This window comes from Lygodium microphyllum, chromosome 1 (genome assembly GCF_053477565.2).
Source record: "Lygodium microphyllum isolate KBCC chromosome 1, Lygodium_microphyllum_v1.1.10, whole genome shotgun sequence".
Taxonomy (NCBI): Eukaryota; Viridiplantae; Streptophyta; class Polypodiopsida; order Schizaeales; family Lygodiaceae; genus Lygodium; species Lygodium microphyllum.
This window is the reverse complement of record NC_141135.1, coordinates 199,087,743-199,115,446: the sequence shown is the minus strand read 5'-3', so window position 1 is coordinate 199,115,446 and position 27,704 is coordinate 199,087,743. Positions and strand designations below refer to the sequence as shown.

The 27,704-nt window shown below is 40.7% G+C and overlaps 1 protein-coding gene across 8 annotated transcripts in view; it reads right to left on the bottom strand.

Annotated features, from left to right (window-relative positions):
- Positions 1-3,573: 3,573 nt before the first annotated feature.
- Positions 3,574-27,704, bottom strand: part of LOC148042146 (RNI-like superfamily protein) — a 24,864-nt gene continuing 733 nt past the window's right edge. The window contains exons 2-8 of one of the 8 annotated variants that reach the window (XM_087685680.1): positions 27,559-27,692; positions 27,375-27,431; positions 6,183-6,352; positions 5,943-6,020; positions 4,332-4,482; positions 4,027-4,224; positions 3,574-3,984 (exon numbers count right to left, since the gene is read on the bottom strand). In XM_087685680.1, coding sequence (XP_087541806.1) covers positions 3,778-3,984; positions 4,027-4,224; positions 4,332-4,482; positions 5,943-6,020; positions 6,183-6,352; positions 27,375-27,431; positions 27,559-27,692 — 995 coding nt within the window. In that variant the 3' untranslated portion in view covers positions 3,574-3,777. Of the gene's footprint in view, positions 4,225-4,331; positions 4,483-5,942; positions 6,021-6,182; positions 6,353-27,374; positions 27,432-27,558; positions 27,693-27,704 lie in introns of all 8 variants that reach the window. The other 7 variants (XM_087685667.1, XM_087685692.1, XM_087685673.1 and 4 more) reach the window with 7 other exon arrangements.

Here is a 27,704-nt window from a genome sequence, read left to right as displayed (position 1 = left end):
GTGATTGAAGGTTTGCCATGTGGGTCGATGATGAGGTTTCAAGGAGATCAGCCATGGAGAAGAAGCATAACAAAATGGATGAGGTTGTGGAGCACAAGAAGAGATTGACTGGGTAACGGGGGCCTTCAAGGTCGGTGTTTGGTCATGGGTTATCAAATATACCTGAAAAGGAAAAGGAAGTGCACTACTTGGGGGTGTGCCTACCTCACTGGGCAATGCATGGTGTCGTGCCAGTGGAGCTAGGAGTTGGGTAACCTTAAGTAAGCTTGTGGTATTGTCCCACACTTGAGGACCCAAATCATGTAAGGGAACCGTAGGTGAGTGTAAACTCTCTAGGTGTGACTTGCCCTTGATGTGCCCTAAGTGTAAAGTGGGGAAAGGGACTAGGGAGATAATTATCCCTAGGTGCAATGTTTGTGGGACTCTAATAGTACATGAGAACTCCATTCCTTGCTTTTCTTGTAACACCATATTGGAGAATTTGGAAATTATCCAAGTCTCAATTTTAAATGTGATAAATATTTGACCACGTGGCTAAATCTTGATCCATATTTGAAAGTGGGATTTGGAAAGGTAACTTATATAGTATTTAGGGTAGACTCCACCTTTAAGTAAGACAACAAGATTTGACCATGTGGTCAAATAATAAAGGTATTAGGGGTTCCCAAAGTGCATGGAAATTCCCTAATATAGTGTTTTGTGCTTCGTCTTTGTCTTTTCTTTGCTTTATTTATTTTTGAATATTTAATCCATTAGAAAGGAGCAGACGAGACATCATCCTGATGCTCTTTATGAGCTACATTGCAAGGAGGCCTAAGAGACTTAGTAAGGAAGGGTGTGCTCTGCAAGTAGCCTTTGATATTGATAGATACATTTAGGGGTATCGTTGATGACAAGAAGGGGTGACTGCACTTGGTGAAGTGGCTGTCATTTATATCTTCAAGGATTTCCATACAAAAGGAAGGTAGAAGTGTGGCCCTCGTCATAAGGTGGGCCATCGCGTAGCTATTGATTTCTACATTAAGGTCAAAAAAGAGTGGCGACAGCTGGGGCCTCTTTCATTGCGGGCTTTTGCTTGAGTGAAATACTGAGTACCCTGAGATAATTGTAGATAGTGATGAACGCGGGGTTGAGGCAGGATGAAAACTTATCGAGGAAGTGCATAATGAATGGGCAGATATCCCACTTAGATTTAAGTACTCCTCTCGACTCCCTAGATTCACATGATAGATCTTCACAAAAAATCATACATGTTATACACATTTGAGTTATAGTCTACCCCTATTCTCCATGAATATGGCATCTAGGTGGGATGGTTACACTCCTCTGGTATGGTACTACAAAAGGCCATCTAAGCATCAAGGTTGGAGTCCCAAACACATCGCCGACATTTCGCTTGGGCTTCGTATCTGTTGACGGTCTTTGGGATCTCCCAAACCTTGTCTTGCCACCAATAGTTTGCAGGCTTTCTCTGCCACCTTGTAGGGTATCTTTCTCTTTCATCTGTCCATCGATTTCCTAGTCGTTGTGTGAGCCTTATGGCCTACTCCACCACTCTTAGAGACAGGACCCTCTCTAAGAAGCGAGTGTAGTGGAAGAACTCAAAAGGTTGGCATTTCTTCGCCCACTACTCCCAGACAACTAGTTTCTAGGCCTAGTTTATAGGATAGCATTCTTCTCTTTGAGGGATTTGGACTTTAGGAACTTGCTACAGTTGGACTCTCAACCTCATCTTGACTTGCTCCATCTCTTTTTTCTTCCTTTTTGCTTCCATCACCATTTCTAGAACGATGCTTTCCTTGGGATCTTCAAGTGACATCTCCTACTGTGGTGGGCTAGGTTCACGTGGTTGCTTTTCCTCATCTTGGCCATGCTCAAAGTCTAGTCCCTCTTCCTACACTGGCTCTCTTAGATTTTCAGTGGGGCACTGTATCTATTGTTCCTACTCTCCAAACCTCGACTCCTTCAACTCCTTTGTAGAGAGCCCAGCTTGCCTTAAGTATTGTCGTTGTTGCTCATCGCTTAGGTTAGTGCTAGGTGTGGGGATGCGCTCCTAGAGTCCGTGCCTTGTGGCTCTTCTTATAATTTCTAGCTTTCTCTTTAACCCTTCTATTGTGTCCTCGCCTTCAGCCTGGGTCACATGCAACATGATATTAAGGAAGGCTTGCTACTGGAATTTTATACCTACCTCCAGTGCTTTCGCCCTTGCTAGTGTCATTATTTGATTGCTTTTCGCCAAGGGAAGGTGTTCAACAAGGTCCTTGAGCCTTCCAACACTCTTTTTTCCAAGCCCTGGCCTTCTCCTCCATCCTTTCTATGCCTTGAGTCTGGCATTGAGATAGCAAAACAAGTTTCCAAGGAATGGTATCAAAAGTTCAATGCCTTTATGCAATCTCAAGGGTACACTACACGTGAGACTAACTATTACATATATACTAGGAAAGCTAAGATTGTTAGCCTTATGATCTTGATTCTTTATGTAAATGGCATGCTAATTATTGGAAAGTCTATCATGGATATGGATAGTTTAAAGAAAAGGTTACATAAATGTTTGTTGAATTCCCAAGCCACAACTTAAAAATGTTAATAACTCCCAAAAAAAAGTATTAATGACTCTCAAACAAAAAAACTTCCGAGTATTAATGAATTTCTACAAATACAAATAGTATTCTTAATATTGCTAAGCAACATACCGATTAGATCAAAGGTTCTCCTTTTAGAAAACAAGAGAATTGCACCTTAAGGTTCTATAACACTTCGAATCACTTTAGACGAGCAACCAAAGCTAACCCCTTGGTATTATGGTCCATTCACAATATTCCAAAAAACTAGGTTTTATGGATATGAGTTGGAAGTTGCCTAAAAAGTTTAAAGATGTATCCAATCTTTCATGTAAGTAGACTAAACATATATTTCCATGTTGATGATTATCCCAATGATACTAAAAGCACAAATACTGTATATAGCACTACCCAATCACCTAAACTATATACCATAATAGAATCAAGAGCTCGTAGACTTGAATGTATAATTTTAAGAACATGTGGTTAAGTGGAAATATTGATCGAGAAAAAGATCTATGTTGAAAAGTGTTAAAACCACGTCCCACTCCACGTGACTATATAGTCACAAGTGACAGCAATTCCTCAAGGAAAATGTGGAAGGGTATCACATAAAAGGATATAGGTTAAATGTTGTTTGGTTGAGATGGCTCTCCTTAGAGAACCCAAGAAGGGGATTAAGGGTAAGGCACAAGAAAGATATTGTGAATTTTCATTCAAGGTATGGAGTCAAGATTATGTGCCACTAACCTGGTCCTAATGCAGACTTGGGATATCATCACATTCCAACACCTCGATTATGTGGTACTCACACCTGCTCGATTACATTCCAACCAATTACCTTGTGTCAAGAGCCGAGATTGTTAGCATGAAAGTTTAGCATATAGAAACATCAGTGTAGCAGATGGTCCCCAAGAAAGCACACTTTAAAGAGATTTCCAATCATCACTACATCAGCCCTATTCTACTTATAATTATGGCTTTCATTTTAGTCAAGGCCTAACACTGCACGAACCTGAACAGATAAATATTCAACATGTCAAATGTAAAATTCATGCAAAGGAAATGCCTAGGCCTTGAGAGGGGTTCACAAAGCAACAAAATCTGATATAGGAGTGCACAGAACACCTCTGGTATAATAATATTACAAAGAAAGTGATGAAGGATTGAGAGCTTCGCAATCAGAAACCAAAAACATTTACAGGTTTAAATGCGTCTATCTCTTTAATGTCCTTTGTGCAACACCTGCCCAAAAGACTGCCTTGGCATCTGTATCTGACTGTAGCCAAGCTTTCTCAGCACGCCGTTGGTTTTGCCGAAAATTTTTTGCCCTCTTTGGTGCTAGGCGCTCATCTCGCTCAGTAAAAGCAAGTTTGAACCGCTCGGCAATCGACAATCCACCAATTGCAGTGCCCACAGGGACCTCTTTGTGAATATAAGCTCTTGTTGCCCATGTAGCAGGGACCTCTTTGTGAATATAAGCTCTTGTTGCCCATGTAGAGGGGTCTATACCATGCACAGCCTGGTTGTCCAAAGCAACACCAGGGAGAGCTTCTGATGGTACTCTACGAGATTTGCTTGCACCAGTAAAATTTGCTGGGTTTACTGCAACTTTAGGGCACTCTGCCAACAAGTGCTTATGTGATTCTTCGTCTATTGCAGGCTGCAGTGCACAATGACTCCATAACTTTACAATCAATGTCACTAACATAGAAACTTCGAAACTTCACACAAACAAACATTCATAACGCAGGAATTCAGTGAACATACCCACACCAGCCAACGCAATGCCTGTGCACCTCGTCCTATTTGCTTCAATTCCAAATTTTCCCAATTTTCTTCAGCTTCCGCATCTACATTGAGCCCTGGAAGAAAAAAATGAAGTGATTTCCTTGCTGCAGCATTGCTCAACTTTGTACCTCTGCACAGAGTAAAGAAAGTAACAAAACACACTGCTGTTATTCCATTAACAGTAAATCAGTCTTGTAAGCCCTCCCAAAAAATAAAACAAAACAAAACCAAAAAAAACCATCCGCCATACATATATCAATCATATACAACACATCTAAATAAAAATGCATCTGCATGTGAAAAATGCTAGTTGGCCATTTGTGCTTTCAAAGTTTATTATGCAAACAATCACCTTAGAGATAGAGAAATCGCATTTCAAAAACATGAAAAGCTTGCAATGAACTGTTTGAAAGGTGAAAACAGGCTTGCACCAACCACCCTGTGATCCTTCCGTGGAAAGGATAAACAGAACCCGACTAATTGTATGAAACACTTAAGCTACTTTCCAGTATCTTCCTTGGCGTGGGTCCCTTCCCCAACCCAATTCTGCATTCCCTCCTCTGAATCAACAAGTCTAGAATTTAGTGTCATTGACTTTACTCATATTGCTAGAGGCCTGTAGAATCCTTTAAAGTTAAACCAGAAGATACCAAAGGATTGAGTAATGAGCACATTTTTGTTGGATTTATGTTACTGTGTAGGGTAGGTACAGGTGTAGTCAGTTGACCATAGAGGGAATGTCTCTTAGTTACAATTTACTTTCAGAGATTCAGCAGGAACCTTTCCTGCAAAGGTATTCTAAGTGTTCACAGGCCATACAAATCATGGAGGCTTCAATAGTTACTGCAATGTTGCCATGACGCAGAATCAAAAAAGACCAAGTACTGGTAAGCTGTCTTCGCACGAAGACCCAAACACATGTTCAAGATGTGTCAAGTTTGACCTCAACTTACTTCTTTCCATAGGAGACAGCCTTGACAGGCAAACACCATGATATGAAGGCAAACATGCCCTGTAGCTAGGCCCCACAGTCTAAGGAGGGATTCTGCACCAACCTATTGCTCTAGATATGTTGACACTCACAATGGTAAGGACACAAGCCCTGACCTAAAACATTCTTAGCTCTCCTACATTGACAATGTTGGATGATCCTGTCCCTCATATGATATTAGTCACATACTCATTGTCCACATCAATGTGTTAAATGGGCTTTGTTGTTAATAGATTAGATCTTGTCCCAAACATTGTGAACCCTTAAATCCTCAAGCCTTTTGGGAAAGTTCTGGCTAAAACCAAAATTTCGGCAGATCATAGTCTAAACACTGACACAATCCTCCAGTCTATGACTGGTTATATTGTTGTTCCCATAAGGCCATAGCAAGTTCAATGCAACTTCGTCTGCCTGTATTGCTGTGTGATAAGGTACTTTGATGCTGAAGATAACTCTCGTTTGAAAAAGAAATGCACATACAGTCTTGATTGAGTATCAAGTGATAATGGGGTTGGTCTATCCTTGCCAGAGGTCAACAGAGATAAAGTAAATTTTAAGACTGCTATAGCTGCAAGACAACAATAACTATGAAGACATACCCACATCTTAGGGTCTGCAGCAATGGGCAATTAAGAACCAAAGCTTGAACAGATAGCTCCGTTATAGAGTCGCATTGACTGCCACAACAAAAAACAACAGTTAGCAATGACTTGACACAGCAATGTGACTTTGTACAGTGAGTGCAGATATTACTACTTTCTTAGAATCTTATGATCAGCTGAATTTTGCATGTGCCAACGAATGCAAATATTATTGCTTTCTTACAATCCTATGATCACCTGATATCAACAGCTTTCAGAGATGGGCACCTTTTTGATGCTCTTTCAATACCAAAATCTGTAACAGCACCTTCTGACACATCAAGGATCTCCCATGATTCATCAACAAGTGCTAGTAAAATGTCATCTTTGAGCAATCCTCTACGACGTGCTATTGCCAACAAAGCCATCTATAATATATCACTTAATCACCTCTCTCTCTCTCTCTCTCTCTCTCTCTCTCTCTCTCTCCTGTAAAGAAATCCCCAACTACAGAATACAAACACAATCATCCAACAAACACACAAACTGATAAAGAAACATGGTTAGGGTGGGTAACACAGAGACAATGAACATAGAAGATAAATAAACCTAAATAATGACTAAACACAATGCTCAAAGCAGCAAACACACTATGCAAGGTGGATACTGAGCCTCAAACTCCCGTGTCTCAAGGACCGGGGCAAAGAGTATGAGCTAAAGAGTGTGTCGTACTATGATGGATCCTAAAATGTACAAGCAACCTCCGAGAATGTCTGGCAGCAGCAAATGTAGCTCTATGATGGCCAGATCATTGACAGATGGGTAGCAGTGCAATAGACAAGAAACACAATAGTTGTTGATGAATCATGACATGGCACACAGTCGATGCAGCTGATCAGCAAAACACAGCAGACAGGATGATGTGGCAGCATAGGCAATATTGCAGACAGCAAAACACAGCCTCCAGCTGGTTGTACAGCTCAAAACACAACAAACATGAGCAGGCAACAGGCTCTGGTGAGTGTGCACAGCAGTTGCCAACTGGACAGCAACATGAACAGACTGAAAATCAGTCACCAACAGCAGTAGGGGGCTGGACAGCAAGCAAGAACTCGAACTGAGATATCCCCTCTAAACGGGGTGCAGGCAGCAGAGAGAAAGCACTTGCAAGCTGCAGAGATTGAGGCTGAGTGGTGGGCAGCCTATCTAATTATAGATGGTTGGGTCCTCCCGAATTAGGGTTTCACTTATGGGACACATATACTCTCTAGGAACACATTTCTTTAAATGAAAGTTTGGTTATTTAATTAATTAAGCATGTTACGGCTATTTTAAAAGGCCAGTCAGCATATAATACATTTTTAGCTCAACATCCCCTCTTTGGCCTAAAACTGGAACCAGTAAGGGATTGTACTAGTGAAACCATCCTTGCTTATTGGAGAGGGTGGCAATGCCCTGTTTAATCAACAATTAGCAAGCATAACTAGATGGAATACAACAAGGTTCCCTAAATCTTCTTCACTCTCCAATTGCCTCTTGTTGTCATAAATGACCAGCAAGCCTTCAAACCAAATTTCCCCTTGGTTTGCTCAGGAATTGGCCTTCAATTGTGCTTCTTCGACAAATTTAGCCCCAAATGTTTATTGGTTGAATGGCCACTTGAATCTCCTAAAATTGCCCCAATTTCAATGACTGAAACTTAAGTCTCTAGGCGTTCAATTTCTATGTACACTTCCTGAGGTGGCTGTTAAACCCTAATTTCTACTATGAATTAGGGTTTACAAGAGAGATTAGTCAAAATCTCCAACTCAAATGGCTGATTTTAATGGAAATTGCTAAGAAAGAATGAGAATAGGTTGGACAATAAAAGAGAATGCTGAGAAAAGAGAGAATTCAAACTTCCTTCACGAGAATATGAAAGAAACCAATTGTTGCCCTATCTAGACAGCCATGAAAGCTATCTTCACTGATGGAACACCTCAAATATGATGTTGCTTGGTTGAAACAGGCCTCAAACTCATGTCACCTACTGATGTACTCTCTTTAGGGCATATCACAGCTCCTGGAGTGTCTCTTGCTGGCTGGAAATGGCCTCTTAATTGTTGCAACAACAATGGCAGTCTTCTCTCTCTCTCCTTCTCTCCCTCTCTCTCAACTTGCACAAGGTTGGAATGACCCTCGCTCTCTCCCTCCCAACCTCAAAAACGTTTTTTTCCACTTGCATGGGCAAGTTTTGCTAAGTGACAACCTTCCAAACAATTTCCAACATTATTCATTTATGGCTCAAAAAAATAATCTAGTGCCAACGATTAAATTGGTTATCTAGGCCAATTTATCACCCAAGTGATCGTGAGCACTGATTAACCTGGAACTGGTATTAATTAATTAGTTAATACCAATTTCTTGATGTCACCATTGACACTAACGGCTCATTAAATGTTTTAGGCCAAGTTCTGATGTCAAGTACCACCTAGTACCTCTCAAGCGTATATTATTCCAACTTTTGTCTTTGGCACCAACTAATATCTTGAGGTCTTGGGTTCTACATTACAAAATAATTAACTTGTATCTCGCATATACAAGTCACATTTGCACATTTGATTAACTTTTAATCGAATGCTAAGCAAAGCATTAGAATTTCACGTCCTCATGACAACTAGCCTAAGCCCATATGCTTATTTATTTCTATCCCAAAGCGTCTCTCCCCAAAGCAATCAAGGCTTCAAAACAGAGTGCACATCGACTGTCCAATGACTTACCAAGACAATAGAGATAATGGTTAACTTACCAAGGGAGCCTAAGTGATCATCCCAAAGAGGCCAAGGCATTGGACAAAGGATGCTTATCAGTTGCCCAAAGGCCTACCAAGACCTAGAAAGGTGTTTGGAACCACAATGGATTTTTCTTTTCTTTTTTTTCCTCTCTTTTTTGAAGAGCTTTTATCCTTTGATTTGATTTAGTATTAAGTATGGGTTTTCAAATAGTATTCGTCCTATTGAGTAATTTATGCCCCTAGGAGAGAATACAAGGGATGGTTGAATCCGAGTCCTTCATAAAAATAACCACCACTAGATATCATTGAGGAAGGAAAAAGCTATGAAGAAGCTATTGAGAATATGTAGACAAGCAAAAAAGATAGATGGAAGCAAGCAAATGAAGACTGCCATGTGAGATGTTGCAAATATGGTGGATCCAGAGTCCGCCACTCTTTGACTAAAATGGGATAAATACACACAAATGCATGTTTAGAAGGATAGAATACCAATGCATAGGGTAATGCAAGAGGCAAGGGAAATCTCAAAATGCTATGCAAGGATACCACTTGGATAGTGCCCTTATAAGGAAATTGTTCACTTGCCCAAGCACCCTTTTATAATAATAGTTATCCAAAAGATGCAGATAATGATAAACTTATAAAGATAACTACATATAAAGCAATAAATGATCCAAAATCCTATTACCCTCAAGAGAGGAAGGCCGCTCTCTCTCAAAGTGGAAGGAAAAGCCAAAGAAAATTACCCTCCCCATAAATTTGAAGTAATAGGGAAGGGTGCACCTATACCAATCCCAAACAGAAGGTATTGAAGAATCATATAGTTGGCTGGCTTGGTCAAAATGTCTACGAAATCACCCAATAGAGGCACAAACTCTAAGCAAATGGTTCCAAGCTCAACCTACTCTCTAGTAAAGTGATAGTGTATACCACCATGTAGTCGAGGACAGTTGATGAAGCAATATGGGTTACCAACTAGTGTAATAATCCTCTGGTTATCACAATAGAGGATAGTTGGTGAAGCACATGGAAAGTGAAGGGCCACAAGCAAGCTCCCCAAGTAAAAAGACTTTGTAGTATCAGCAAAGAGGGCCCAATACTTTGCCTCAGTTGTGAAGCAACGACCATCTCTTGTTTGTGGCTTAACCAAGAAATGGGAGTTGTGTCCAAAAGGTTTGTGGCTTAACCAAGAAACAAAAGTTGTGTCCAAAGAGAAAATGTAGCTACCGTGGAAATGCCAAGTATTGGGATCACTTGCCTAGTTTAAATTGGTATATCCCTCCAAAAGCAAACTATGACCATAAGTCATTCTATAAGAATAAGTACACCAAAGTTCAAACATATCTTAATACACAAAAATACACAATCCAATGTGACATCTTAGGTACATTGAAATATTAACTAAGTAAAGAAACCGAGTATACAAGATCTAGCCTAGTATGAGTCAACTAACCAAGAGGCATGGCCACATGCCATTCTAATCGGTGCAATACTGCTAACTGAAGAGCGTATGTCTACTGTGAGACAAAAGTATGATCCCTGATCAAACTACCTCCATCTCCAAGAAATAGGACAATTGACCAAGTTCAATCATCTTGAATGTGGAACAAAGTTGGGTAAAATCTAAGCCTATGATAAATAGATCATCAATATATAAGCTCATCATAGTTGGTTGCTTTATCAAATGGATGTCAAAAGTGCCTTGCTAAACTGTTACTAGGAGAAGAAAGTCTATGTGGAGCAACCTCCTAGATTTCCTTCTACGGACCGTAAAAATAAGGCCTTACATTTGTAGAAAGCTCTTTATAGGCTCAAGCAAGAACCACACTCCTAGTTCCATAGAATGGATGAGTTCCTTTGAACTCATGGTTACCATTCTACCCCTTATGACCCAAACTTATATGTAAAATTTACTTCAATAGCTAGTATAACCTACGGACGGAATGATGCCAACCATGCAATAGGTGCAAAGGTCTCCTCATAATCTATGCCATGTTTTTGTCGAAAACCTTGCACAACAAGGTAAGCCTTGTATTTGTCTAATGTTCAATTAGCTTTCAATTTAGCCCTAAAAATCCACTTGGTTTCAATGACTTCTCGGACGATCCACCACAAAGTCCGAGTCTCATTCTTGCCAATGCGCTCAAGCTCCTTTTCCATGCCTCTTGCCATTAGGGATGCTTTAGAGCCTCCTACAAACTCTCTCGCTCAAAAGGTGCTATATAATCTGTAGTAAAGATAGACACAAATGAGATGCTAGGTGCAAGCCGTGTAGATCTTCGAGGGCAAGCCGTAAAGATAGACACAAATGAGATACTAGATTGCAAGTCGGATAGATCTTTGAGGACCCCCTGAAATAGAATCCAATGAAAGAATCCCCGAACCCCGCATGGTTTGCTCATAGTATTGAGATAATAATTCTCATGGAGGGACCCTAGGAGCTAAAGCTTTTGCAAGTGGGTTAGAAGCGAGTAGCAAACTAGCTCAAATGGCACTATCTCCAATATAGTAGATGGAGGAATTGGCTCAAAGGTCAATGCAATGGGCTGAACAATATCCCTCTCATAAAAAACGACATCCCTCCGAACAATCACCTTGTTCATCCAAGGATCAAACAAGTGATATACTTTCGCCTCAAAGAAATATACAACAAAAATCAAGAGATTAGCTTGTTTCCAAGTAGCTACTACTTGAAAGACCTAAAGATCATTTGTGATTCAATGTGATGTATTGGAAACAACATTCGGGCTTTTCTAATGCAGGATGGCCAAGTTGTAGCTTATGAGAGCCATCTTCTCCATGGTGCAAAGAGGAATTAGCAAGTCTATGAAAAAGAGCTCTTGGCTGTAATTCATACACTGTCTATATAAAAGCATTAATTGTTAGGGACTGATTTTACAATGCAGACAAACCATCAAAGATTGAGGTACTTTTCGACATAGACAAGGTTATCAAAGAAGCATACGAGATGGGCAAATTTTCTCTCTATGTTTCATTTTTAGATTGGATATATTGATAGTAAAAAGAATGTTGTGGCTAATGCACTGTCACATAAGCCACAAATTTCAGCCATCAGCATGGTTTATCATACTAAGTTGGATGCCATGAAAGAGCAGTATGTTGCTAATTCAAACTTTGCTAATGTTTATGATCAGCTTTGCAATGGCCAGAGATATGAGCACTTTGAGCTAAGAGATGAATTTCTAATGATGCATGGACGACTATATGTCACAAAGCAATTGAGGCCTAGAGTGATTACTGAAAGTCATGCTCCTCCATATGCAAGACATAGAGGTATTAATACCACAATCAAAGCAATAAAACATTTCTTTCATTGGCCAGTTTTGAGGCATGATGTAGAGCAGTTTCTCAAGACATGCATCCTATATCAAAAGGTCAAGAATGATAGACAAAAGATGTCGCGTTTGTTACTACCCTTGTCTATTCCAAACGCCTTAGCAAAGCATTGCTATGGATTTTATTTTTGAGCTTCCAAGTGTGAAAAAGAGTGTGGAGATACTGCTAGGGTTTGCACTAAGAAAACACAAACGGTACAACCACAACAGAAGCACAACAAGACAAACACAAACACAGAAAGTAAAACTCAAACCCTACACGCAAAACTCAAAACACTCTAAAGTGAATGAATATTGTAAATGAATGTAAGAGTATACAATGTGTCCAAGGGTAGAGCAGTGTGTTGGAGAGTGACGTCCACCTAAGACGGATCCTAAGTGCTGTGACCACCAGTCAGAGTGATAGAGTGAGAGAAACACCAAACATTGATCACCATAGTGTGAGGTGACTGGGGCGACTATGGAGGATGATCCCTAATGATGTGGCTGAAGCAGCAAAACATAGCAGTAGAATGCCACAGTAAAACACGGCAGTAAGACATAGTAGTAAAACGCCACAATAAAACACCGCAGTAGAACGTCGCAGTAAAATTCAGCAATGGAACGCCACAATAAAACGCTGCAATAGCGGAGCAAACGAGGTGATGGCAATAGTCGCGAAGGATAGACCGCCATGTGGTGAAAGACTAATGGCTAAGATCTACGCACAAGGGTGAGAAACTTGCACAGAAGAGATAAGATTGAATGGGGGCAGCCTATCTATTTAGAGATGAGGATAGACCCTCCCAAATTAGGGTTTCATTGAACTCTCTCGAACCGCTTCCCGTTTTAGGGTTTTCATTATTTTAAGCTTGTTTTGGGGCTATTTAAGTGGCCAATCAGCATGGAATGCATTTCTTAGCTCAACACCCTCTCTCAAGCCCAAAACAGGGTGAGAAAAGAATGCAAACCCAGTCTACCCAAGGTGTCCCACCCCAAAATAACTAGGGCATTGAACAAAGGATATACATTGGCTGCCCAGTGGCCTACCAAGACTACAAAAGCGATGGTTATCTTACCGAGGGAGTCCAAATAGTCACCCCAAAGAGAACAGGGTATTGGAAAAAGGGTGCATGTTGGCTACCCAGTGGCCTACCAAGCCCTACAAAGACGAATGCAACTACAATGAACTTTTTTTTTGTGAGTAAGAGATGGTTTGCAGTCGATTGAGAAAAAGATCGGAGAATGAGAGGGGATGGTTAGGTCCAACCCATCATAAAACAAACAAGCTACCCATCCACTCAAGGATGTCAACGATGACGAAATGGTGATGAAGTAATGGTGGTGTCGTATACAAACCGCCGGTAAAACACGCTTAGGATCCATCTAGTGGTGCTCTGCACAATAAGTATGCTGCATGCTGTGAAATGCTCATGCAGTAGGAGCCACTTAGTTAATGTCCCTCATGGGAAAATTGTTCACTTGCCCAAGCGTCCTAGTACAAAGATGATGAAATCACGCGATGCAAAGGGTGAAGGTACAACAAGGAGGGGGGGGAGGGGGGGTTTCCAATGTTGAAAACAAGTGCCAAAACCTGTAGAATACCAAGAAGGGTAGGAACCCCCTCTCAACCTGGAATGGCGATGCCGAAGGAGAAAGAGAAGCCAAATCTCGGTCTTCATGTGGTGCCGAGAACCATGATGAAAACAAGTATCCCGACCAGAAGAGTAAGGTAGAAGTCACCGTCATGATAGCATCAAGAGAGATGCTATATGATCTGCCTCGGAAGGGGAAGCCTCCATGCTAGTAGAAAACAAAGTTCCTAGGAAGATAAAACCATGAATGGAATGGTAGGTATCCCATGTTTTCAGCCCAGACAGGACTAGCCAAACTTGTATGTTAGCCCTGCACTGAAAACAAAGCCTATACAAGAGAGTAAGAAGTAAGATCTACAATCACATAGGTCAATAGTGAGAGATTGTAAAAAGAAAAACAAAACTGAAATGAAAAATAAACTGAATGAATAAGTGCAATAATGCAAATGTATATATATGGGTAAATGCAATGGAAGACTTGAAAATGAAGAACTAAGTGTGTGGCCAACATTGCATACGGCGAGATGGGAAAGAAGGCCTAGAAGGTGCAATGGAGTTCCTAGGAATGGATACGTAGAGTGCGACAGGATTAGTGCTAGCAAACCAATCAGTCAACCCCTCAAGTGTAGAGTAGGATGGCCTGAACCTATCCGTATACCACATGTCTAGCAGCCATGGGAGTTGAAGAAGTAGATGGGGCAGCAACGAGAGATGTTGCCCCACTAGACTGTGTAGTCATAGTAGTCTGTTGTGGTTTTCTAGGAGAAAGACCTTGGGCCTTGATACGACACTCCTAGTCCACATGGCCCAATGAAAGATGACTCAGGCCAAGACAGAAAACGATGAAGCCCGAAGAGAAAAATTAACAATCCCAATCGGTGAGCACAAGTCCTTCTTCTCCTCCCAACCACGCCTAGATAAGTGATGACACCTCTCTCCCCGTTTCCTCTGCCAGCCGTCCACTTTTTGTGAGTCCTACTATTCTTGGACTCTCTTACTCTCTAGGCTCCCCTTAACCCCGTTCGGGCGCCCAAGAGCCCGGACGGTCATTCTCGTGCATGTTCCCCTAGATTTACCTTAATGTCACATTAAATGTCACTTTAATGTCACATTCAATATTTGTGACCTTAACGTTACATTAAATGTCACTTTTAATGTCACATTAATGTCACATTTCCTTCCCCTTAAGAATCGGTTTCATCCTCGAAAACGATACTCGGAAGGTCTAACTGTAAATCGGGAAACCTTTTCTTTAAAGTACTTACTCGCTCCCATGTTGAGCTTTCTTCTGAACAATCTTTCCACTTAACCAAACATTCTTGATAAATAGTATTCCTTGTTCGTCTATTACGAACATTTAATATTATTTCTGGTTCATGTGGATTAGATTGGTCATTGAATAGCTCCTCAATATCATCATTTAAGATTAGATTATCCAAATCACCCAGCTTCTTCCTTAATTTACTTACATGAAAAACTGGATGTATTTTACTACCAGCAGGTAGTTGGAGCTTGTAAGCCAATTCTCCCACCATTTTAAGTATTATGAAAGGACCACAATACCTTAGTGAAAGCTTTGGACATTGTCCCTTTTTCATAGTTTTAGTTTGTTCAGGCACCTTAAGATAGACCAATTCTCCTTCTTCAAAGGAGATGTCTCTTCGGTGAGGATCTGCATATGCTCTAGCTCAATTTTGAGCTTTTTTAATATTTTCTTGAGAAAATTTTAACATACTATTCATATCCTCCAAAAAGTCTTTAGCTGTCTGAACCTTTTCCTTATGCAGTCCTACTGCAAAAGGAGCTCTGGGCTGAAACCCATACATTAACATAAATGGACTATATCCAGTGGAAGAGTGCTTGGCACTGTTACATGCAAACTCTGCTATCGGTAAATACTCTTCCCAATTAGTTTGCCTTTTACTTACATATGCCCTAAGCATATCTTCAAGAATTTGGTTAACCCTTTCAGTTTGCCCATCAGTTTGCCCATCAGTTTGCGGATGATCCGCCGTACTCATGCTAAGTTTAGTATCCAATTTCCTAAATACCGCACGCCAAAAATGGCTATCAAATTTTCTATCCCGATCAGAAACTATATTTGCCGGAAGGCCATACAATCGGTATATGTTCTCTACGAACAACCTAGCCAATTCTAGTGTTTTAACATCAGTTGAAGTTGGAATGAACCTAGCCATTTTGGTTAACCTATCCACAATTACCCACACAGAGTCGTGCCCCCTCTGTGTTCTAGGTAAAGCAACAATAAAGTCCATGGATATACTCTCCCATTTTCCCGAAGGAATCTCTAGTGGATGGATAAGTCCTCCCATTTTTAATCTTTCAGCTTTATTAACCTGGCATTTATTACATTTGACCACATAGTCAAGGACGTCCTTATTCATTCTAGGCCAATAGAACTGCCTTTTAATAAGACTATAAGTCTTATTAACTCCTGGATGTACCGCACTAGGGGTATCATGACACTCAAAGAGTATCTGGCGCCTTATTTCTGTATCTTTCGGGACACATACCCTACCCTTGTAGAGTAAATAACCATTATCAATGGTAAAATTCTTCCACTTGAATCCAGTTTAAGCAACCCTGATGCTCCATTTCTTTGTTGAACATCCTCAGATATTCCTTCCTCAGTAGAAGCACTTTCATTTGGATCCCCATTTTTTATTGCTTCCCATATGTTGAAATATGCCGGATCAACCTGGCATTTCCCTTTTAAAGATTCAAGCAAATTGGAAGTGAACTGAGTAAAACTCAATTCATTAATGATGGGCATTCTGCTGAGTGCATCAGCTACTATATTATACTTTCCTTTTCTATATCTTATCTCATAGTCGAACTCTTGGAGGAGTTCGGCCCATCTGGCTTTACGCCCGTGTAAATCCGGTTGATCATTAAGCCACTTAATGCTTTCATGATCCGATAAAATCAAAAGTTTGGCACCATACAAATAGTGCCTCCATTTCTTCATTGCATGTACTATTGCATACAGCTCCCTCTCATAAACAGAATAATTCTGTTTTGCACGGTCTAATTTCTTGCTTTCAAAAGCAACTGGTCGACCTTCTTGTAATAAGACCGCGTCTATCGCCTTATCACTGGCATCAGCTTCAACCACAAATGGTTTATTGGGATTCACTATTAATAATACTAGAGCTGTAGCAATAGCTACCTTAAGTTTTTGAAAACTTTCATTTTGGTCTGTTCCCCAATTAAAACTTTTTCCTTTCTCTTTAAGTTAGTCTATCATTGGAACAGCTATTTTGGCATAATCTCGAATGAATCTACGATAAAATCCAGATAAACCTAGGAAGATCTGCAGCTCTTCTAGGTTCCTTGGAGGTGGCCATTCAATAATTGCCCTTATTTTTTCTGGATCCATGTTGATTCCCTCTTTCGAGATAATATGCCCCAAATATTTGACCTCTTGTGCAAAGAATTCACATTTAGTTTTCATTGCATAAAGGGAATGCGTTCTTAACAGTTGGAATACTAATTGTAAGTGTTCCAAATGTTCTTCTCTTGATTTACTAAAGATCAAGATATCATCCAAAAAGACTACTACAAAATGTCCTAGATAGGGCCGTAAAACACTATTCATCAGCTTCATAAAGGTAGCTAGTGCATTAGTGAGGCCAAAAGGCATCACCAAAAAATCATAATGTCCGTATCTAGTACGAAATGTTGTCTTGGAAACATCTTGTGCTTTAATTCTTACTTGGTGATAACCTGATCTTAAATCTATCTTTGTGAAGAATTTTGCTCCTTGTAATTGATCAAAAAGATCTTCCATTCTGGGCATAGGAAATTTATTCTTCACCGTTATTTTATTAAGTGCTCTATAGTCAACACAAAGTCGCATAGAACCGTCTTTTTTCTTTACCAATAAAATTGGTGAAGCCCAAGGTGAATTACTGGGTTGAATAAACCCTTTATTTAGGTAATCCTTAATTTGTCTTTCAACTTCTTGATGCTGTGTTTCACTTAACCTATACAGTGGTTTAGAAATAGGGTGTGTATCTTTATTTATATCAATTGGGTGATTTATATCACCCCTATCTGGTGGAAGGCCACTTGGTAAATCAGAAGGAAACACATCTTTAAAATCATTTAACAAACTACTTAATTCATTATTAACATTCAACTCACAAACATAAGAAAATTGTTGCTTTATATTATAGAAAGTAAAAGTGTTCTATACAGGAAGAGACCATAACATATATACCTCACAAACTTCCTTCTTTATCAGCTTCTGAACTTCAGTAGAACACAGCAAAGGATTATCACATACTTCATGTTCACCTTGAATGACAAAAGTCTTACCATCCCTTTCAAATTCCAGTGTATTATGATGGTAACTACGTTTTAAGGATGGTTCCAATCCCCATAGCCACTCCCTCCCTAGAGCAATATCAGCTCTTTCCATGTTCATTATTTGGAAATCAAGTTTATCTTTATATCCTTGAATTTCAATTTCCAAATTGGATACCATTGTATCCCATATTTTATTGTCTTGGCCTTGCATCATACGAACAACATATTGATGCCCACTCTTTTGTTGGGGAGGTTTCAATTTTTTGACAAGTGCATAATTTATAAAATTATGTGTGGCAGAGTCATCAATCATGACTCTAATCCTTTTTCCAGCTATCAATCCATGTACTCTAAGTAAATCATGTGGCCCAAAAGTAGGTTGCCACATAGAAGTTGACATACAACACTTATGTTGTACATCCATGTGCAAGACCTCTAAAGATTTGTACTTTTCATGGCCCTTTAATTCTAAGGTCTGCACTACATAGATTTGTTTTTCTTTTCCCTTGCCCTTGTCCTTATCCTTTCCTTTGTCTTCCCCCTTTTTATTTTGAGGGAAATTCCAAGCAGCATGGTTAGGGGATAGGCAATTGAAACACAACTTTTCTTTTTTGGCCTTATCAAAGTCATCAGGACTTAACTTTGGCCTCATATATGGTTTCTTTTCAAAGGGTTGTTTTTTACCCTTAAAGAATGGCATTTTCCTTTTAAATTTGCCCACAAATTTTGAGGTTTCCAATTCCTTAGACTTGGGCTCCGTATCAGTGAGACTAGTGAGTGTACCTGGACGCATACTATCTTCATGAATTAATGCAAATTTAATTGCCTCTTCCAGCGTCTTAGGTAAACTCCGTTTTACTTCCTTTTTACAGGCTTTATCTAGTCCCCTAATGAATCCTCCAATGAAAGATGACTCAGGCCAAGACAGAAAACGATGAAGCCCGAAGAGAAAAATTAACAGTCCCAATCGGTGAGCACGAGTCCTTCTTCTCCTCCCAACCACGCCTAGATAAGTGCTGGCACCTCTCTCCCCGTTTCCTCTGTCAGCCGTCCACTTTTTGTGAGTCCTACTATTCTTGGACTCTCTTACTCTCTAGGCTCCCCTTAACCCCGTTCGGGCGCCCAAGAGCCCGGACGGTCATTCTCGTGCATGTTCCCCTAGATTTACTTTTAATGTCACATTAATGTCACACCCAACCTCTAGCAGTGAGTGCGAAACCTATTTTTCTTAGGAATTTGCTGCCAAAGAGGTTGAGGTTCTTTGTTTTCGTCGGAGAAAGTGGTGTCGCCCTTATTTTGGCTTGCTTTCGTATCTTATGAGTTCTTGCCACTGTTGGTTTTCCCTTCCGAAGAAGAGGCAACCCACTCTCGCTCCTCTAAATAGATGTAAGTGAAGGACTTCTTGTGGACTTGATTATGTAGCCTCACGTAACGCAAGAACTGACACTCAAACTCGTAGAAGATCGGCAATCTAGACAGTGAGATAATGTACTGGATAAAATGGAAGTATTTGTCGAGTAACTTGTTCAAGAAGAACATAACCTTGATCATCCTCTGACTTCAAACAGCTAGTAGTAGCAAACTCGATTAGTAACCGCCGATATTCGGCCAACTTAACTTTCAAATCATCCCCTTTCTTAATGGAAAACTCCTGAAGCTCAAAATCGATGTTTATACGCCAAGTACGATCTCGGGCCGCATAGCGATCGATGAAATGACTCCAGTGTTCCGATGCAAGAGGGAAGTGCTATAATTGAGAGTGAAACTCAAGAAGCAAACCTTGCATCAGCTCGACATTGACTGTGGCATTGCAAGCTCTCCATAAACGGATGTAATCAGGGTGAAAGCCTTACAGTATCCTTTATTGCCTCTCCAAGGGATCTTGAGCTCAAGGAATACAAGCTAATAAGCTCAAAAGAGCATGATATACGTAATATCTTCAATTTTGTATGTTTGTTGATCAAGTTACATTGTTAACCCTATTTTTGACCACCTAAACATGTCATGCATAATATTTTTCCTACGAAAACTAACATGATTGAGAGCATGTCCTATTTAGCCAAAGTTAATGGTAAGAATTCTCTAGATGATCATACTCAGGTGGCCAATTGTGAGGATAGATTTAAGTGCCACTACCAAACAAAATGAGTGAGAGTCAAGCATAGGCTCAAGACCAACAACAAAGTCCCAAAGACCTTAAGACTCAAGCACTTGCTGCATATAGTTCAACCAAGTAGTGAAATTTGACCCATTGAAACGCTGGAAAGGAGTACACATGGAAATGGATCCCATAGTGCCCACCAAGCGTTCAAGAAGTATGCACGGTGGATCCAAATGTGTGCAAGGACGACTGGCGATCCATCTTTGTCATCTTTGCCAAGCCTTATGTCGGCTTCATACAACCCTTTTGAGTTGTTCGAACCAAAACCCTCTCCTGTCTTGCCTTTTGGTGTGCACGATCCGGATGGTGGTCAAATGTATGTAAATCTTAATAGAAGGGGACTCGAGAAGTAGACTTGTAAATCTTAATAGAGGGGGATTCAAGAAGCAGACATTCATCACCAGGTATACCTACATGTTTTGTTTCATTTAAACAAGTCAATTACTCTTCTTCTCTCCCTGCCATCCCACCCTCTTCTCTTTAAGCCATATCACACTCATTTCAAAACCTCACCTTACATTCCACATCCACCTCTATCACATTGGGAGTTGAACCTTCTGTCTCCATTCTTAGCACATTCTCATTCTCTATTCCGTATTCACATCACGGTGCCTCATTAGGGAGCATTCCACCTCTTAACACTCATCTACCCTTTTCCACAAGCCATTCCACACTATGGGACTTCATTACAAGAAATGCCACCCTCTAACATAGTTTCCTCTACCTTTCCTCATGTAAGCATATCTTTTCCACCTGGGATAGATATGATGGGCATCCCTCTCACTACCCCCAGCTATACACACACACCATGACCTCTCAAATGCAAGGATTTTCATCTACTTATGGTGTATTGTCACACTTTTCATGGGTCACTCCTACGTAGGGATTTCCATCCTCTGCTCCATGTGTCCCTATCCCTCCACCATGGGGTCCTCATGCAGTGACAACTCAAGGGAGTTGTTGTATCTTAACAATGGAACCACGAAACCAGCCTCTTTCTTGGCAAGAGTAATGAATGACTTGATTTATCACAAATTACAGCAAGTAATAAATTCACAAATCTGAAGATAAATACATCACTACATTAATCTTAGATAGCTGACACATGATTGACCCAAAACTAGCGCCCCTTTCAATATTTATTTAACTTGTATGGCTTGAATTTGTAGTACACTGAGATATAGATTGATCTCTCTATATTTCCAATACATTTGGCATTCATCGATGACCAACTACATCAAGTTCCAACGTGCCGCCTATCGGCTGTCCAAGCAAGTTTTTAGCGGTCCATCAAGAGACGAATCTAAGCAACGCCGCTCGGTACTTCCATGGAATGTTACGGGGTTTGTCACCTAGGGTTTCCCGAGTTTGCCTCACAACGGAACGTTCACGGCCGAACCTGCTAGGATCAATCTGAAACTTGGGTCCCTAGTGGTCAAGGTCTCCTGACAGTATTTCAGCGTCAGGTCCTGGACATCCTACTTTACGCAGAGATACCCAAGCCGAAGCTAACCCATGCCGCACTTGGTTCAAAGAGAATAGGAAACGAGAAGGATGCGCCGCTTAACCTCTCTACCCGTAGAGCATAGTCCCATTCCGGTCCCTTAAAACGGTATGAATTGGGTTCTAACTTAACAATACCTAAAGGTCGGACAATGATAAAACCTTGTGAGAAGCCTCTTAGTTCTCTGGGACCACCTTGCTGTAGGACCGATCCGTCGAGGGTTCCGCCTACCCGCTTCCCTTGATAGCTTTAGTTTTCTAATTAGGTCCTACCACAATTACGTGTGACATTTAAAACTAGCTTCCTTAATTAAGCCTTTAGGAAACAGGGTTCGTTCACGTAATTTACAACACAAACACAAAAACAGAGCAAGCAGTCCTTTTGACAAACAAGTTCCTTAACTTATCTTCAAGTTAATCTTTGTCTCCTGCCCATACAGGAGAAATTATGTATCCTTCTATCCAACAGAAGTCCCTGGTCCAAATCACATAGCACCATAATTTTCATCCATTATCTAGAATAGGATCTTCCAACGCCACAAACATTGGGCTCACGGCAGACTTCAACTCCGTTCTGGACTAAGCAAGGGGTGCCCAGAGCTCCACCTGACCCCAAGAGACCTAGGAGAGAGAGACAACTTCCGTAGTTGGCCTTTTCACCACTCGACCTTCAGCCCATGAATCGAGCAGTGCCCTCTCGTGTTGAAGCGTAGTGTGACCTTGGAGATGATCCAAGATGATCCACCCGCGCAAAATATCCTTTCTTAATTAATCCAATTAAGAATCAAGCACAATCAAGGCAATCAGCCTAGTGTCATCTTCCAAAAAAACATTCCTTTATTCCCCATGGCAACTTGTCATCACTGACCCTTGCCATGCATTTTACCATCAAACACAAGCACTTGGAATAATCATCCAAATCACATCCCAACAATCAGTTTAATGCAAAAGCATTTAGGACGTTATTTGATCAATCAACAAAAACAATGGTATCCTTTTCCAAACATTGCAAGAATAGACGCGATAAACTTTACATCGTGTATTTGCTCTCCCCCTTGGAATCGAAGAGCGATTCTGTGTAGAATTTACTTAATACTCTCCTCTTTCGGCTAAGACATATGTTACGGTTTCAAACACTGTACAAGACATAAGTTCTATTAATCATTTACATTGATCGATATCCTAGCCTTCTTCCCAACAAGTACAAAAGCATCGGTCTTTCCCTTGACTCGGGTTTTCCTAACCCCTTGAGCTCTCTACATGCCTTTGAGGCCCGGAGTTGTTTGTATCTAGCCCAATCCCTAAATTTGGATTGATAAATGCAGTTGCTATCGGACGGATCTCAAGGCAGTTTTAATCCTTATGGTCATTATTTGTGTTAACTATGCACAACATCAAGATCCCAATGAACTAACAGTTCAAGATATTAGCGAGAGCTTGAGCAAAGATCTTAGAGTTTTCGGGAATGGATTTTCTTTAGGCTAGGCTGCCTACCATGCAATCCATCAAGCGTGCAAGCTACAACATACCTTCAATGGGGTGAAAAACATTACTACTAATTTGTAAGAAGGGAGAATCAACAATACCTTGAAACTTTATATACTATTTATGCTATGCATGAATTTTATAATATCTAGTCGCGGTTTTTCTTTTCTTGACACGAGTACTTTGCAAACTGCATCTTTCGAATATTTGGGATGAACTTAATCCTTTCAGTTAAACTATCCTTGTGTGGCATAGTACGGGTCTAATGCATCTCATGCGAAAATCAAAGCAAGCATCCGTAAATTTGAAAATGCATTACTTACAACCGGTACCGCAATTGGATTGGCAGTGACGTCCTCGTCCGAGGCTTCATTGCGGATTATGGGATTTGCTCCTGCACTCCATATCCTTCGCTTCAGGGCCATTCCCAATCTTCCTTGTTCCTAGGCGCATCCTTCGTAGGGTTTTCAACAATCTCTTGCCTAAGAGAGAGGGAAACAATTGGGGGAAAGTCAGCTTGCGGGATAGGGAATACACTAAGAAAAAGAAAAGCGTATGTGGCCACCCTCTAAGGAGGGGAAGAGCAGTGGGAGGTTTTCTCTCTCTCTCGCTCTCTCTCTCTCTCTCTCTCTCTCTCTCTCTCTCTCTCTCTCTCTCTCTCTCTCTCTCTCTCTCTCTTACTCACAGGCTAGCAAGGGGGGGGGGGGGGGGGGGGGGGGGGGGGGGGGGGGGTATATAGAGAGGAGAGTGGTGTTATTATCGAGGGGAAAGAGATAGCACATGTGTGCTCCTCCCCCCATCAACTTCATCAGCGTCGTCCTTTGCTTGATCGTCATCTTCATCATTAATGTCATCCTCCTCGTCATCTCCGACTACTCCCCGTCATCTTCCCCTTCCTCCACATCAACTACCGTCTTCTCCTTCCTGTCCATCATCATCACCTACTTCCTCCCCCTTGACGTCCACGTCGTCTTCCTCTTCTCCACATTCGTCATCATCACGCTATCTCCCCCCTCCTTTCGCCAACTGTCGGCATTGACAGGGGGGGTGTAAGAAAAAAAAATCAATTAATTTTAATTGTCAAAGGGGGGGAGTTCCCATGCGGAGCACGGGCGGGGTATTACAGTCAACTTCAATGTGGATGTCCAATCTTCATCAAATCTGCTATAAATACTTGATTTCCAACAATTGCTTTGATCTTTGGGCTTTTGTTTAATGGATAGAAACTTTGTGGTGGTGGAGAAGCCCTACTTTTTGCTGTAAATTAGGGTTTTGACAGCATAAACAATGTTGTCCACCTTCAAATACCTATATTTCCCTCATGACCAAACTATATGGAGCATTTGCATAACCACTCATTCCATGAGCCCCAAATACACTAGGGTTCGCAAATGCATTACCAAACATGCCACTTTGTGCCCTAGGCATCATGCAAACACTATTATACACGAGGTTTTGCATTCCACTTGCCATACCCAAGTACATTGGGCCTGGCATTCCATGCATTGTACTTGCTACATACCAAAAGGATTCCGGCCATACATACCCATAGATGGTCCTTGACTAGCCATTGCATGGAAAATAGATCCACCTCCAAGGTATCCCAAGTGCCCCATATCAGCATGCATGCCTTGCTGTCCAAAACTTGTTGGATTAGCACTACCAAGTTTGCCTGGCATTTGCAGTACTTGCCCCCTAGCATCATTTGCTTTTGATCATTGCCAAGATTGTGTGCATCTTGCAACTGAAGTGGCTCTTCATGATGTCTCGAACTTTTAGAAGATGACTTCGTCTTGCCTTTGTTGCCCTTCAAAGGAGCATTCAAGATCAACAATTCTTTGCTAACTATGTAAAGAGATCAACAAGTGTCCTTAATTGAACCTTAAATCGATCATCCTTCTCGTTGTCATCTTCTTGCTGGTCATCAACAACTTCTTGGTCAAAACCAACATTGTCAGCATGCTGCCCATGCTGCATGCCTGTTCCAAGATTAGGCATCGCATTTCCCCCAGCACTTTGTGTACCTTCATATTGCAAAGTATCATCATGACTTGACCCCATTTCACTAGAGTATGATGACATGCTTGTTGTAATGCACTCAGCTGATCATAATTTCAAGCAAGAATGCAAATTCTATGGCTTGTACACGAGTGCCTCTTGTCCGTCTACTCAAGGGAGGAGTTGTATCTCAGCAATGGAACCATGAAACCGGCCTCTTTCTTGGCAAGAGTAATGAATGACTTGATTTATCACAAATTACAGCAAGCAATAAATTTCACAAATCTGAAAATAATTACATCACTACATTAATCTTGGATAGCCGACACATGATTGGCCCCAAAAATGGCACCCCTTTCAATATTTCTTTAACTTGTATTGCTTGAATTTGTAGTACACTGAAATATAGATTGATCTCTCTACGATTGTTGAGTCTTCAATCTTGACATATGTCATCATCATTTATGGGCCATGGCATATTGTAGTCTTTATATAAGATTCTAACTTCTAAATCTTGATCTTAAAAGTTTTTTAAACTCATGGATTATGATTTTATAGTCTTACTGCCTTAAATCTTTGGTAGAATCATGTATACTTCTCAAATATCTTTTAAAGTAAACCTGTATACTCTATATTGTTGAGGAATTTAAGTGGTTTGGTGTAGATGTTCAACAATATAAATGGTATTACCCATTTATTTATGTTTAATATAAAAATATTCCTAGAAATAGCTTCCTCATTTCGCCGTTTCAACCTCAGCCGAAACTCTATTTCGCGACTCCGAAACGTGTTTATGTTTCACAGTTTCTGAAACTCCAGGCAACTATGCAAGAAAGTACAATAACACCAATCCCCTCCTGGTTTAGAGAGAGAAAGTCAAGTCACCTACTAGTTTGTAGGGTTTTGCTGTTGTCTGAAACCCGAATTTTGGCACCAACAAACTGTCAATGACCTCATTTTTTGGGTTTTCTACTGTTCACCTCAAAATCTGACCCTGATCAGGTTGCCTTGCTGTCCTAAAGCTTCAACAACTGTCTCCCTACTCACAATTGGGTTCTCCATCCTTGGATCCACCCCAAACAGCCTAGAATGGGAGAAAAACAGCCCAACATGAAAGACGCACCTATATGCAACCCAAAACTCACCCAACTTTGACACTCGGCAAATTTCCGCTTTCATTGGGGTCTCCACATGCAAAAACGAGCAACTGAAAGTGTTGAAACTTTCCACAAATCTTAGTCGAGGACATTAAATCATTCAAATCTCTAATTCCTATGACACCAAAAGTCATTACCAAGGGGAAATTCAATGTCCTTGACCAAAATCTATCCTAGGTATAACCCATTAGCACATGTCCCAACTTCTTTTGCCAATGTCATCCATCGCAAGGCTAGGATAATCTATCATTGTGACACGTCTAACTTAATCTCAATGTGCACTCACATGTGCACAACTTAAGTGTCCAAAGAGTGAATTTAATTAAAAATTACGTCCTCGTTTGTCACGGGTGATCTCCCCCTTCTCTTGTACATATAATGGTAATTTCTAAATTGCACACTGCAGGGTAAATAGTGGCAAGTTTCATCCAAGAGCTACAGTCTACCAATCCATAAATATTTTGAAAACTTTTGCTTTTGCATCAACCAATCATAACTGAAATGGAAGGCATCTATGGAAGTCGTCTCAAGAGGGTAGTTGGAATGGACACCTGGATCAAACTCAACAATGCCAAGAAAGCACTTTCCTAAGGTTCATTCATATCAGAAATCTGATAGGCATAACCTCTTAACTCTCTCAATCACCTCAGTATCTCACTATGGCACCTAAATCTTTATATAACCCCCTTTTGGGTCTACCCTCCTCATCCTCAAACCTCTAATAAGGAAAGAGCATGCATGCATACATCCACCCACCCACACACACACACATCTGATTACAGTTCCTAAATTGCACACTGCATAGTTTAAAGTTATACTCAGCAATACAGCAGGCACTTTGAAACTTGTGCTTTTGCATCAATTAATCAACCTCAACTCAGATCCCCTAATCGGTTATAATTTACAGATTTGCATGCTTAAGTTTCATGTCATGCTTTTTTTAAGAGCACCACTAGGCCGATGCTTATTAAGCTCCTGTTTTTTTCCCTTTTAAAAAAGGAACAAACACCGTGAAGATTCTCCTTGAGCTTCTACTGCACTAAATCTATCCATGTTTAATTCACACCGGACAAGGTCCTAAAAGCTGTATCTTAAGGAAGAGAAAGCGCACTTTTGCGAAAGCATAAAGTTGAATCAAGCACATGCTTTTGTAAAGCCCAGAATATAACTGCATGAAAATGAAAAGGATTTGTCCAGTTGATAGAAGCATAGCTCATAAGCAGAATCAAGGTCATAGTCCTTTTAACATTCAGAGCACTTCAGAAAGTTTTGAAAGCAATATGTGGCAAAAGGACCTTTGCAGCAGCTGGTAAAATTTCAGCAATTGAACCAAGGTCGTCTGATATATCCTCAAGGTGACTCCCAAGCATGCCTAAGCAAAGGTTGAAAAGTGTTCTCCTCTCCCTTCCTTGTGTCTGGATCATCATTTCTGCAGAACAAT